This window comes from Chelonia mydas, chromosome 2 (genome assembly GCF_015237465.2).
Source record: "Chelonia mydas isolate rCheMyd1 chromosome 2, rCheMyd1.pri.v2, whole genome shotgun sequence".
NCBI classification, from domain to species: Eukaryota; Metazoa; Chordata; order Testudines; family Cheloniidae; genus Chelonia; species Chelonia mydas.
In genome coordinates this window covers 218,106,629-218,118,846 of record NC_057850.1, presented here as the reverse complement: position 1 = coordinate 218,118,846, position 12,218 = coordinate 218,106,629, and the positions used below count along the sequence as shown (strand labels likewise).

Below are 12,218 nucleotides of genomic sequence, written 5' to 3'. Positions count from 1 at the left end.
ATCTGTGTTGCAGGCTGATGTTTTTCTCATCACTTTCTGAAAACAGTGGTCAAATTAATCTCTGACGTCTATGAACTCATACCAGAGATGAAGTTGAGGCTTTATATTCTTGAGGGTCCCACACAAAATGGCTGTTTTAGGGTTTGGGGGTTTGTTTGGTGTGTGTGTGCTAGGAAGAGGTTATTTGGTTTACAAATGACATTTAGAGTTTTACTTATATACTTCACTGGCATAGTGTGTCAATTTAAAGTTTTCAAAGTGTGTTAAGACAATGCGAGCTTAGCACTATTATATTTACCAGAATCCAAAGAATCTCTTGCATCAGGTTACAATCTTTAAGTTTTTATTGTAAAACTATGGAACAAATGTGTTTCCTAAATTGCAAACACTAAACTTTAACTTAGAAACATCTGTTCTCATCCTAGCCTTGACTCACCCTCTTTCATTAGTGTGAACTGCAGAGTTTTTAACCATAAAAATGAAAAGCAATTGTCTGCCCTGTTCTATTCATTATCCTCTCACAGCATATGGGGCTATTCTCCTCCCAAGCCTTCCTCTTTTTTCTTTTAAAGCAAAACCCATCAAGCCTGGCCTCCTTCACAGTGACCCCCCCCCCAACCGCGAGCCCCCGCCTCTTCTCCCTTTGTGCCTTGGACAGGCTGAAAAGCGGCGCTTGGGCGACCCAACCTCCTTCTGCGCCTGGAAGCTGAGTGAGATGTTGAGAGACGGTCCCTTCCGCAGGCAACTCAGGCGTCGGTTTCAAGGCTCCTCCCTTCTGGCGAACGGCAGACTGCGGGGCGCCTGGAAACCGGTCCGAGGGAGAGAGGCGAGGGGGAGCGCACTTGAGGGATTGACACAAATGGTCAGGCGGCGGCGGCGGCGGAGGCTGGAGCTGCCGCGGGGAGCCGCGCGCCGCCTCTCGCCACTCGGCTCTGCGGGGCAGTGAGGAGCGCTGGCGGGGCCGGGAGCGGGGCAGTTTCGGGGTGTCCCCCTCCCGCCGCCCTGCCCCCCTTCATGAGTCTCAAGTTTGATGCGGGCGCAGCAGAGGCAGCAGGCGGCGGCGGGAGCCCGGCTGGGGCGGCAGCGGCGCCGAGGCAGGGGCCGGCGAAGTATGGCTGAGCAGCGGGCACCCCCGGGGGCGTCCGGGCACGGCCGGGAAGTTCGCGGCGGGGAGACGGCGGCGGGCGGCAGGAAGAGGAGCAGCAGCGGCAGCCGCCCCGGCTGGTGTCTCGGGCTCCTGCTGCTGCTGCTGTGGGCGGAGGCTCCGGTGCTGCCTGCCCGGGGCCAGCCCCAGCAGTACAACGGCGAGCGGGGCATCTCCATCCCGGACCACGGCTACTGCCAGCCCATCTCCATCCCGCTGTGCACCGACATCGCCTACAACCAGACCATCATGCCCAACCTGCTGGGCCACACCAACCAGGAGGACGCCGGGCTGGAGGTGCACCAGTTCTACCCGCTCGTCAAGGTGCAGTGCTCGGCCGAGCTCAAGTTCTTCCTGTGCTCCATGTACGCGCCCGTGTGCACGGTGCTGGAGCAGGCGCTGCCGCCCTGCCGCTCCCTGTGCGAGCGGGCGCGCCTGGGCTGCGAGGCGCTCATGAACAAGTTCGGCTTCCAGTGGCCCGACACGCTGCGCTGCGAGAAGTTCCCGGTGCACGGCGCCGGCGAGCTGTGCGTGGGGCAGAACACCTCCGAGCGCGGCACCCCCACGCCCTCGCTGCTGCCCGAGCTCTGGACCAGCCACCCCCAGCAGCGCGGCGCGGGGCCGGCGGGCGGCGAGCGGGGCGGCCGCTTCGCCTGCCCGCGGGCGCTCAAGGTGCCCGCCTACCTCAACTACCGCTTCCTCGGGGAGAAGGACTGCGGCGCCCCCTGCGAGCCCGGCCGCCTCTACGGGCTCATGTACTTCGGGCCCGAGGAGCTGCGCTTCTCCCGCACCTGGATCGGCATCTGGTCGGTGCTGTGCTGCGCCTCCACCCTCTTCACCGTGCTCACCTACCTGGTGGACATGAAGCGCTTCAGCTACCCGGAGCGGCCCATCATCTTCCTGTCCGGCTGCTACACCGCCGTGGCCGTGGCCTACATCGCCGGCTTCCTGCTGGAGGAGCGGGTGGTCTGCAACGAGCGCTTCGCCGAGGACGGCGCCCGCACGGTGGCGCAGGGCACCAAGCGGGAGGGCTGCACCATCCTCTTCATGATGCTCTACTTCTTCGGCATGGCCAGCTCCATCTGGTGGGTCATCCTCTCCCTCACGTGGTTCCTGGCCGCGGGCATGAAGTGGGGCCACGAGGCCATCGAGGCCAACTCGCAGTACTTCCACCTGGCTGCCTGGGCCGTGCCCGCCATCAAGACCATCACCATCCTGGCCCTGGGGCAGGTGGACGGCGACGTGCTCAGCGGCGTCTGCTTCGTGGGCATCAACAACGTGGATGCTCTGCGGGGCTTCGTGCTGGCCCCCTTGTTCGTCTACCTGTTCATCGGTACCTCCTTCCTGCTGGCCGGCTTCGTCTCCCTCTTCAGGATCAGGACCATCATGAAGCACGATGGCACCAAGACAGAGAAGCTGGAGAAGCTGATGGTGAGGATAGGGGTCTTCAGTGTCCTCTACACGGTGCCTGCCACCATAGTCATCGCCTGCTATTTTTATGAGCAAGCCTTTAGGGAACAGTGGGAAAGCAGCTGGGTCGCCCAGAGCTGTAAGAGCTATGCCATCCCCTGCCCCAATAACCACAACAGCTACCACCATCCACCCATGAGCCCTGACTTTACTGTCTTCATGATCAAATATCTCATGACCTTAATTGTCGGTATCACCTCGGGCTTCTGGATCTGGTCGGGGAAAACACTCAATTCCTGGAGGAAGTTCTATACCAGGCTCACCAACAGCAAGCAAGGGGAAACCACAGTGTGAAACGCAACCCAGCTAGGCCGAAGGACACCCACCATCCCAACCAGAGAGGGCAGGTGAGGGACCAAACTCCACTGTGTGCCCACAGTCGCAATCAGGGAAGGGGGGAGAGGCTGCTGCACATCCACTCTTGGCAAACTTTTCAGACTGCTAGCCATTTCTCCAGCCTGCAGGGAAGTGAGAATAATGAGGCAGGTGGGGAAACTCCTAAGATGGGACAGGCTTTGCCTCCTGTTGGGACTGAACATTATGTGTGGTTGGGGGAGAGCGTTGTAAATAGCCTGTGTAAGATTTTGTAAGTATATTTGTATTTGTAAATTACAAAGATCTCTCACCTTTTTTATTTTTAGGACATTTTAACTCATTTGCAGATTTTCCCCACTGTTTTTAACTGGCATTGGATTTTATTTTTCATTTTAGTACAGGATGGAAAAATAAAAGCAACTAAAACAAACCACTCCTTTCATCCCAGTACAGGTTTTGCAATGGTTTTGCTTGGAGTTCAGTTGCATGAACAGCATGGCCTGGATTGCGGCTGCTGTAACTCCCTAAGGTTCCTCCTGACACAGGCTGGGTCCTGATCCCAGCCAGCCTACAAGATGGGTGGGAATGGGGAGGGGCACAGACACCTGACTTGATCCCTACCCCATATACCTGATGGATGGAGGAGTCTTGCTGCCTGCATCCTGAGGGGATGGGGGGAGCAAGCGGCTTTACCTCACTTCTGTGAGCTCCGCCATAGATGGTGGAGGGGAAGATGGTCTGACCCTTGCTGCCCAATACCAGACATGTCTAGTCCTTGCCATATATACCCAAGGAGATCTTATCCCAGCTACCCAACCATTGAGGGAACAATCTTCTGAGCCCTGCACAGAGGTGTCTGATCAGGGCAGAGCAGCAGACTAAACCTGTCAACACTTAGCATTGGGTGGGGAGACTGACTGCCTTCTGCTTTTTTAAATTTAACTGTACCATGTCTTTGTTTTGTCAATGGTCAGGAGTGGAGGTCTAATATCAGCCGCACCTATAGTATGTTTGATGGCTTAGAAGAGATAAGAGGGCATAGATAGCAACTTTTCCTTTTAACCTGTTTAATAAACTTACTTCTTTTTCTAATGGAAACCCAAGAGGTGACTGATCTGGCTAACCTTTCATCAGAAATGGGGTTATTGGCTGTTGCTGTCCCAAAAGTTTCACAGTGTATGGAGGGAAGGAAGACTGAGGATAGTTATAAATGTTAATTTGTGTGTGCTCAGTTTCTTGGCTATCTGCTTCCTTGATGGGTCAGCTTGCGTGTGGTATAACATTGTTTCTTCTGTCAATGAAACTGTTGAGGGAGAACGACCTGGAAGGTTGTGTTGAGGTACTTGATATTTACTTAGATTAATAGACTGCTCAATATAAACAGGGTCAGAAAATATGAGCTCAGTAAAAAGAGATTAGTTGGAATGACATGCAGTATTCAGCTTTTTTATTAAATCTATAAATTGACTTTTCAATCTGGAAATATTGAAAACATTAAAATGCCCCTGTATTAAAATGCTCCATTATGTACAAATTGTGAGGGAGGGATGATTTATTCCACTATTAAAAAACAACAACAACAACAACCAAGAAACAAAATAATCTGATGGGATATGAGACTTTAAGGAAACTCTGATGTCCTTTCTAGTACCATAATTACGTTGCATACTGTGAAGCATGTGTGCAATATGTCTGCTATCTTTAAAAAATGTATGCTCCTGTTTTTTTTAAGAGGTTTAAACAAGACACATCAAATGTAACTCTTCACAGATGCATTTTCATATTTAGTCCTCTGTATGAAAAACAACAGAATGCTTCTCTCTCCTGATTGTATTTTTAAAAAGTTTTTATATAACAAGCGTCTGTATTTAGGTTCATAAATGTTATCTCTGGCTACCATATCCTGAAATGCAATGGTATTTGAATTTGGTATTCATTTATTTCTTTCATTATCACAAGATCATCTATATTTATAGAGGAATAGAAATTTATATATATTAAATACCATATTTTTAATTTCTCTTAAATAAATTGAGGTTTTGTACAAAATGATCTTGTCCTTTTACATATGCCTCACAGTAACTCAATATATGCTGTATTCATTATTTTCATATATTACAAGGTTTGGGTGTTGTTTTGTTTGTTTTTTAACTGCGTTCACAGTACAAGCTAGAATTCAGTGTAGGAATGCATTATGCAGCTTCTTTTTTATGTCTAGGACAGTCCAGATTAATCCTTCAAAAGAACTAATGTATACTGTTCAAGATCCTGGATAGGATATGGTTGATGGTGTGAAATCCAAGAAGAGATCTGCTATATGGCAGGAGAAGAAAGAAGCTTGCAGATTTCTTTATTTTTGGCAAAGGAGAGATTAAGTTGGAAAAACCCTTCTATATTTGCTATTAAAAAATTAGCCAGTTTCTCACTGCCAGAATCACATTCAAGCTGTGTTTATAAAATATAAACAATTGTCTTCCTCAGAATATTTTCGTATGCAGCCCTTTTTGTTTTCTTGGAATCTTGACTGTTTAGTTAAACCAGAGCTGTAAAATATGTACATGAAAATATTTCCATTCCGGTTTTTGAAGAACTACATACATTCTAAGCTTTTTTCCAAAACATTTTTGTGATCTTCCAAAGTGCCTTTTTAGAGGTTTGGTTTTGGTAGGCATACTTGAATAATTGAGATTTTTGTTTCTGATGCTTTCCACTGTTATAAGGTAGCACTGTGTTTCATTACACAGAATTGTAGGGGATATAAATTGTTTATAAAAAAGATCAGGCAAAAATTAACATGCAATACGAAGGAAGCAAGACTTAAAAATTAGAGGCAAAAATCTGCCCTCATAGACATGAGAGTAGAATTTAACCATAGGGCTTTTTATTGTAGCATAAATGTACTGTCCATTTTCTTAAATATTGTCTTTTTTAAAAAAATTCTCTGTTCTAGCAGTTAAAGTAGTACTGCTCAGCGTTCAGCTCTAATGGTCTAAAGCACAAACCATTCAGCTTCATTTGAAGTGCAGGTCCTTTATGGTCAGGTGAATAATTACAACAATAGAGATATTTTGACCAGTTACCTTGAAACCGAATATTTGTTTATTCATTTATGCATTGCAGAAAGTGCGTTAGGGTTATAACAATTTTTGTATTTAATAATGGAAATGTCATTTCTATACAAAGTAACATTTTGCTAGTCTACACGGTTCGGGTCTGCACACTTTATAATTTGTACTTCCAAGATTTAAATATAGGGAATTTCACATTGCTCAGTCTTCATTATTTTTACAGAATAGACTACAGTATATCATAAAATTAAATTGTTGCAGCAAGCTCCATCTTATTTGTGCATCATTCTTGTTTTTGTTGTTTGTTCATATTGCAAAATTCAATAATTTCCACAAGTCATTAGTGGGTGTTATCATGCACAACTTTCTTCTTGCATTTTTCTTTGGCATACTTTTATTTGTCTACATATTTCAAATGCACCTATCGTGGTTTTTAGGACTTTTTGTAAAAGTCAAGTCTAAGTAGATTAAACAAATATGAAGGTGCCTTCTTTTGGGCATATTAAAATAATTTATGTTTCACCATAGTAAAATACTCCAAACATATCCAGTGTTCCATAGCTCAAGGGTATTTAGATAGCGTTGTCAGAAATCCTATGTCTATGTATAATTGGTATGCCATATTTATGAGTAGACTGTATTGTAGTATAAAAAGAAACAATGTTGCAAAATTCTACTTTGTGTCTCATAAAGAAGATAATATAACAAAAGCTTTGATATGACAAAGTTTGACTGAGAGACTAAAGAATATTGGTAAAAGGCATTCTTTAATCAAATGCTATGCTCTTTCATTTAGAATGCCACTGATCTAAAATGAGCAGGCATATATAAATAAACATGTTTCTCTAGCTATTCTCTATAGAGGGCAATATCGTGATAGCATGGAGAACTGGGGATGCTGAACTAGAGTTCATCCTTCTGTAACAGTCGCACTATTTGTAAAGTAGCATGCTTGCACTGTAGTTTCCGTAACAAATCCTATTTTTTCAGGGCTTTTAACTTGTTCACATAAATTATCCACAAAACTGCCAATTTACAAGAATATTTTAAAAGGCTATTTTTTAAAAACTGCAATGCTGCATTCTAATAGACCTACATTCTAACTTAACATGGGGGGTGCATTTCTGTATGTCTCTAGCTCAATAGCTGTTATCATGTACAAGTGCAGTTAAAGATTCTTTCCATGTAAATGGTGAAGAGAATCCTCACAAACTTAGTTTATAGTGTGACCTTTTGACTTGGAAACTGAGGTAAGGCTGTTATTTCATCCTCCATTCACCCTCTAGTGCCCAGACAATATAATTGCAATATTCTTGGTGGTTATCACCTAGCGTGCTAAGATCTCTGCAGTACCTAAACAGGCCCATGTAACAACATAATTCAGCCTCAACCTAATTCAGCCTATGAATATCCCTGTTTTTAAAGATCCAGTTAGATTCGTACTATTTATTATTTGTACCATAATGAGATCCAGCAACTTCAGTCCAGATCAAGGAAGGCCCTTTTGTGGTGAGCACTCTTCAAACATAGAAAGGCATGGGCTCTGCTACTAGGAGATCACAGCCTTAAAGCCTCTATCCTGCAAGCACTTATGTACATTAGATCCTGTGACTTCTGTCTTCTGCTATGTTGGTACTGGCATGCAACACCCCTAATCTTAAATCTATCAGACATACAGGTCACCAGCTGAGTTTGCAAGATATGCAATAATCCACACAAAAGAGCAAAGGACAGAGTTCTTTCTGCCTCAAACATTGAATCATCTGATGCCCTAAAAATGTTTACAGTGCTGAAGAGTGATGAGAGTAACACATTTTCTCTGTGTATATATATCTTCCTACTGTATTTTCCACTGCATGCATCCGATGAAGTGGGTTTTAGCCCACAAAAGCTTATGCCCAAATACATTTGTTAGTCTCTAAGGTGCCACAAGTACTCCACATTTTCTAAAGTTCAGCCGTTTTAGCATGTTAATGTTGTTTTTAAAATGAGTAAAGAGATAAAGGAAGCAAAGCTTGGTGACTTAATAAGTGGAGGCATTGTTAATCAAAGATCTTATTAAAATGGCGCTAACAATTTATGAAGTCAGTGGGAGTTTAGGGTGGTTAGCACTTCAAGAGACTGGGGCCTTGATGTTTATCTTGTGCACAAAATGCTTTGGGGTTAGCCCAATAACTATCAAATCAAGCTGGATAAATTGACAAGAGTGTCCTGTAAGTAAACAAAGAAAAAAAATCAGCACTTAATTTCATGCAACTATAAACTGAAATTTACACTGTACATTTACTTAAAGCTGTGTCAGTTGGTGAGGTAATGTTAAATCTTCTTTAAAAGCTATCAAGTTATAAGTTAGGTGGCAAAATACTTGTATGGTTATTAGTAAGCAAGATTTGTATGTTACAAGTAAAGATCTCAATAAACTAGTAAAAAACCAGGCTTTAATATAATAAGGTAATAATTCACAAATAAAAAGAAAAAGCAATATTTTGATCATTTCATTATAGCCAATATTTTTAATTCTACAATAGAAAAACATTACCGTTTTGTAATCCATGAACATCTCCCTGTTTCAGACCTCCACATATGTTTAAATTAATTTTCCAGTGCAACCACAGCAAGGCTGCTCCCACAGACCAGGGCTTGCCCCTGTTTTCATTCAAATCAGCTGTATGAGTAAATAAACTGTAGTCTTGTACTCTGGTCAGACAGCCCTTTTGAGGACCCACATGCACACACCAACATCACATACAGAGAAGCAATGCCATTTTATGACGATTCAGTCATCACTGAGGCTTGCACTCAAAAAACCCATAATATGTGCATTTAGTTACCATCCTCTAATCAGATGTTTTTTTCCCAAAATAAGGGTTTGGTTGCAATAAGAGGAAGTGAACAACATAATAGTGTAACTGCTATTGTGATTTCCCTTTGTGTATGTTTGTCATAATCATTACAATATAATTTAAAAATTGTCTTTGCATATGAAGAGAATTAATATAGAAAAACTCCCATTGCCAACTAGCAAGAAAGATATTTCATGGTGGAAGACCTAAAATAACTTTTATGGCAATTTAATCAATCTGATGGCCCTAACAGTGGAACTAAAATTAACTGTCTCCAGTAAATAGTTATATTGATGATGATGAACTGCAATGGCAAATAAGGCTGTATCTCCTTCTTATTTTAATAGTATCACAAATCATGTGAGCTTTGCTCATGCTACCATGATGTTGTCAGTATCTCTTGGTGTGACCGAGAACAGTCTGTGGGTTTTTTCCAGCTTTAGTACAGTTTTATTAAAATAAGCCATACTTATACAATGCAGATTTTAGAAAAGGATATAATTTTATTGAAGGGTTTGCTGATGACAAAGTCAGAAGATGAACTCAAGTAGCCGAAATCCCTAAGCCTGGTAGATCTTTATATTTTGTTATTACATATTTCTTGCTTTTAAAATAGCACATACAGTTCGGCTGTTGTACTTTATAACTGTTTACATGCTAAATTGCATGCCTTGTATGTTAGTCACAATACCATCTTAGTGAGACTAATATAGTAGTAAGGCTAATATAACTGAGCGGTAACAACACCCCACTGACTTTTTATGTTGGTTTGTTCATATGAATGAGCATTGTTGTTTTGTTACAAGTTATTACTTATTTACCTCCACTAATGTGCATGGTGCTGTAGAAACCTAAAAGACAATTTAATATCCTAGAGTTTACAGTCTAGTTTAGACAGACAAGACCAGATCTATCCTCCCTGACACCTTCCACATAATTGATTTATTGAGTGCTGCTGCATTCTGGGGAATGGAGGACTGACACCTTCCCCAGAGGTGATATTTACATTCCTCTGAGAGCTCCATGAGTGTCCTACAGGTAGAAGCTATACTGGGGATATACTGAATTAGCACATTTCCCTGGCTGCTTTAGTGACACACTGTTTTTTCTCCTCTCACCTAGGTTGGAGGGCTGTTTTGGCTGCTTGCAAGCCCTGCATTCCATAGAGCACATTTGCAGGACATTTGTACCACCACAACATCCTTAGCAGATTTTCTGCTGCCTGGAGCCTAAATTCTGCTATTAGATATACCTAGGCAACCCCCATTTTGACTATATTGGAGGTCGCACTAGTGTAGCTAATGGTAGAATATGGCCCTTGTAATCCATCAGGAGGTGGAGTAATTTGGCAGTGTTCATGAAAAGCCATAGAGGGAAAGTGAGTTGTGGAGAAGGGAAACTGTTTGCCACCTCCAGTCGAACCAGGATGAAAGATAAGTGACTTTTGCTCTAAAAATTAAATTGTTTGACAGCTCCTGTCACTCGTGTCATCTGATTTTAAAAAAACAAATACCTTCCAGAAAGAGCTGATCATGCATTAATACTAATCAGTGTAGTATGAACAAATAGGGACTAGCCACTTGCTCAGACACAAATAGTACTAGGTATTACTGATAAAGCAGCTCTCTGTAGCTGATTTGAGATTAAGAAGAAAAGTCAATGTATCCCTATAAAATTGTGTCCTTGGGAAACATGGGAGTATTTGGTCTATAAAGCAACAAAGGCCCAGATCCTCTAAGATATTTAGCAGCCTAACTCCCATTAAAATCAATGGGCCTGTCGCACTGCCATTGAAATCAATGGGAATTAGGCTCCTAACTATCTTTGAGGATCTGGGCCAAAGTGACTATGGGTTGGCTTTTCAAAAGTGCCTAAGTGATTTGTGAGCAAAATCCCATTGAAAGTCACTGCGCCTTGTGTTCCTAAATTGATGGGGTGGTTTGAAAATCCTACCCTGCTTTCCTTTCAAGGTAAACTGAACTGCATTTCTACTACATTCACTACAGTGAATTGTCAAAGATCCTGTGTACTTTGGTAGATGTAAATTTTCAAACAAATACAATATAAAAATATATTTAAAAATAATTCCTCTTTGACTTACCTGCAAGGATTTGTGTTCAGGGATCTGTATTTCTCCCACAGGAACAGATCAGGTCTATAAGCCCTCTTGAGAAATACAGCTCCTGTTACTGGTGTTGATGACACCACAGGCTGTTGCACAAGCAACAGCTAGCCACAAACTCAGATTTTTCTGTGGCAGGCCCTTAGTTTACTTGTAAATACATTTATCTGTATTTTAGAGCTGTACATCTATTTGGGCCCAATTCTGAGAGGTGCTGTGGGCCCTAAAGGCCAATTGGAGATGAGGCCCTTACTCAATTAAGATCTCAAGCAATGTTTTGGGTTAAAAACATTAATTAAATTCTGAAAAGTCAAAGCAAAGTTTGTTTCAGGCTATTGAAATCCATAGATAGGAAAGGTGCTTAACCCCTCTAGGGAAGGATGAAGTCCTCACAATCTTGCAGGCTCAGGCCTCTACATTTGTGGAGTTGCAAATAAGTTCCTGTTTAAAACTCCTTGGTCTTTACCCTTCCTTCTTCAGTACATAGGCCTAGCTGATCTGCTCCACTTGCGTTGGTAAAAGGAGCACGTCACCAGAATTGGGAAGAGGGGCTCAGCGGTGTGCTTGTCCACTCCGCAGAAGCCCCTCAAAGGAACTGTTGTGTTGGGGTTCACATGTCTAGCAAAAGGTGGAGCCAGAGGAGCAGCTCCTGTTTGAGATATTTTTGTTTCTGAGCACAGCAGAGGAGAAATCTCGATAGCTAATACTGGCTTACACAGAACTAATGCCCACTTCATGCCTCCTGGTCCCCCATGGAAGGGGACAGGCCAATGGTCAGCTAGAGAGTTCTCTTAGCTGGTGGGAGAGGGGAATGTGAGGAGTACTAGGGAAAAGCCAGCTCTTGCTGCGTTACAATCCCAGGATATATAGGATTTCAGCCTGCTTTCCGACAGAGCCCGGTGCCCGGGGGTCCCCATGTCACATTCTCCACCCTGAGATTAGAAATCCACTCCCCTCAAGAGAAAATGGGAGGGAAACTCTGAGGTGAGCTTGGCTGAGTTTCCAGTTGATTTTTCCACAGGAGTGGGTGATTGGGCCCAGTGTTGTAAGTATCTCTTACATCAAGATGAAATCCAGGCCCTATTGAAGTTAATCGTAAAACTCCCATTGACTTCAATAGGGTCAGGATTTCAACCCAGGACTTTTTAAAATGCTTCAAAAATGAATTTTTAAGTTTAAAAAATATGGGTAGGGTCAAAGGTAATTTACAAACTTCTCTTGAGAAGACAGATCCCAGTGGCAGCTCATTTCATTAA

The 12,218-nt window shown here is 43.3% G+C and overlaps 1 protein-coding gene across 1 annotated transcript; it reads left to right on the top strand.

Moving 5' to 3' along the window:
• The first annotated feature begins 807 nt into the window (after nt 1-807).
• Nucleotides 808-6,267, top strand: FZD1 (frizzled class receptor 1). Its single transcript, XM_027822711.3, has one exon. The coding sequence runs from the start codon at nt 1,031-1,033 to the stop codon at nt 2,906-2,908; it is 1,878 nt and encodes a 625-aa protein (XP_027678512.2). The 5' UTR covers nt 808-1,030; the 3' UTR covers nt 2,909-6,267.
• The last annotated feature ends 5,951 nt before the right edge of the window (nt 6,268-12,218 follow it).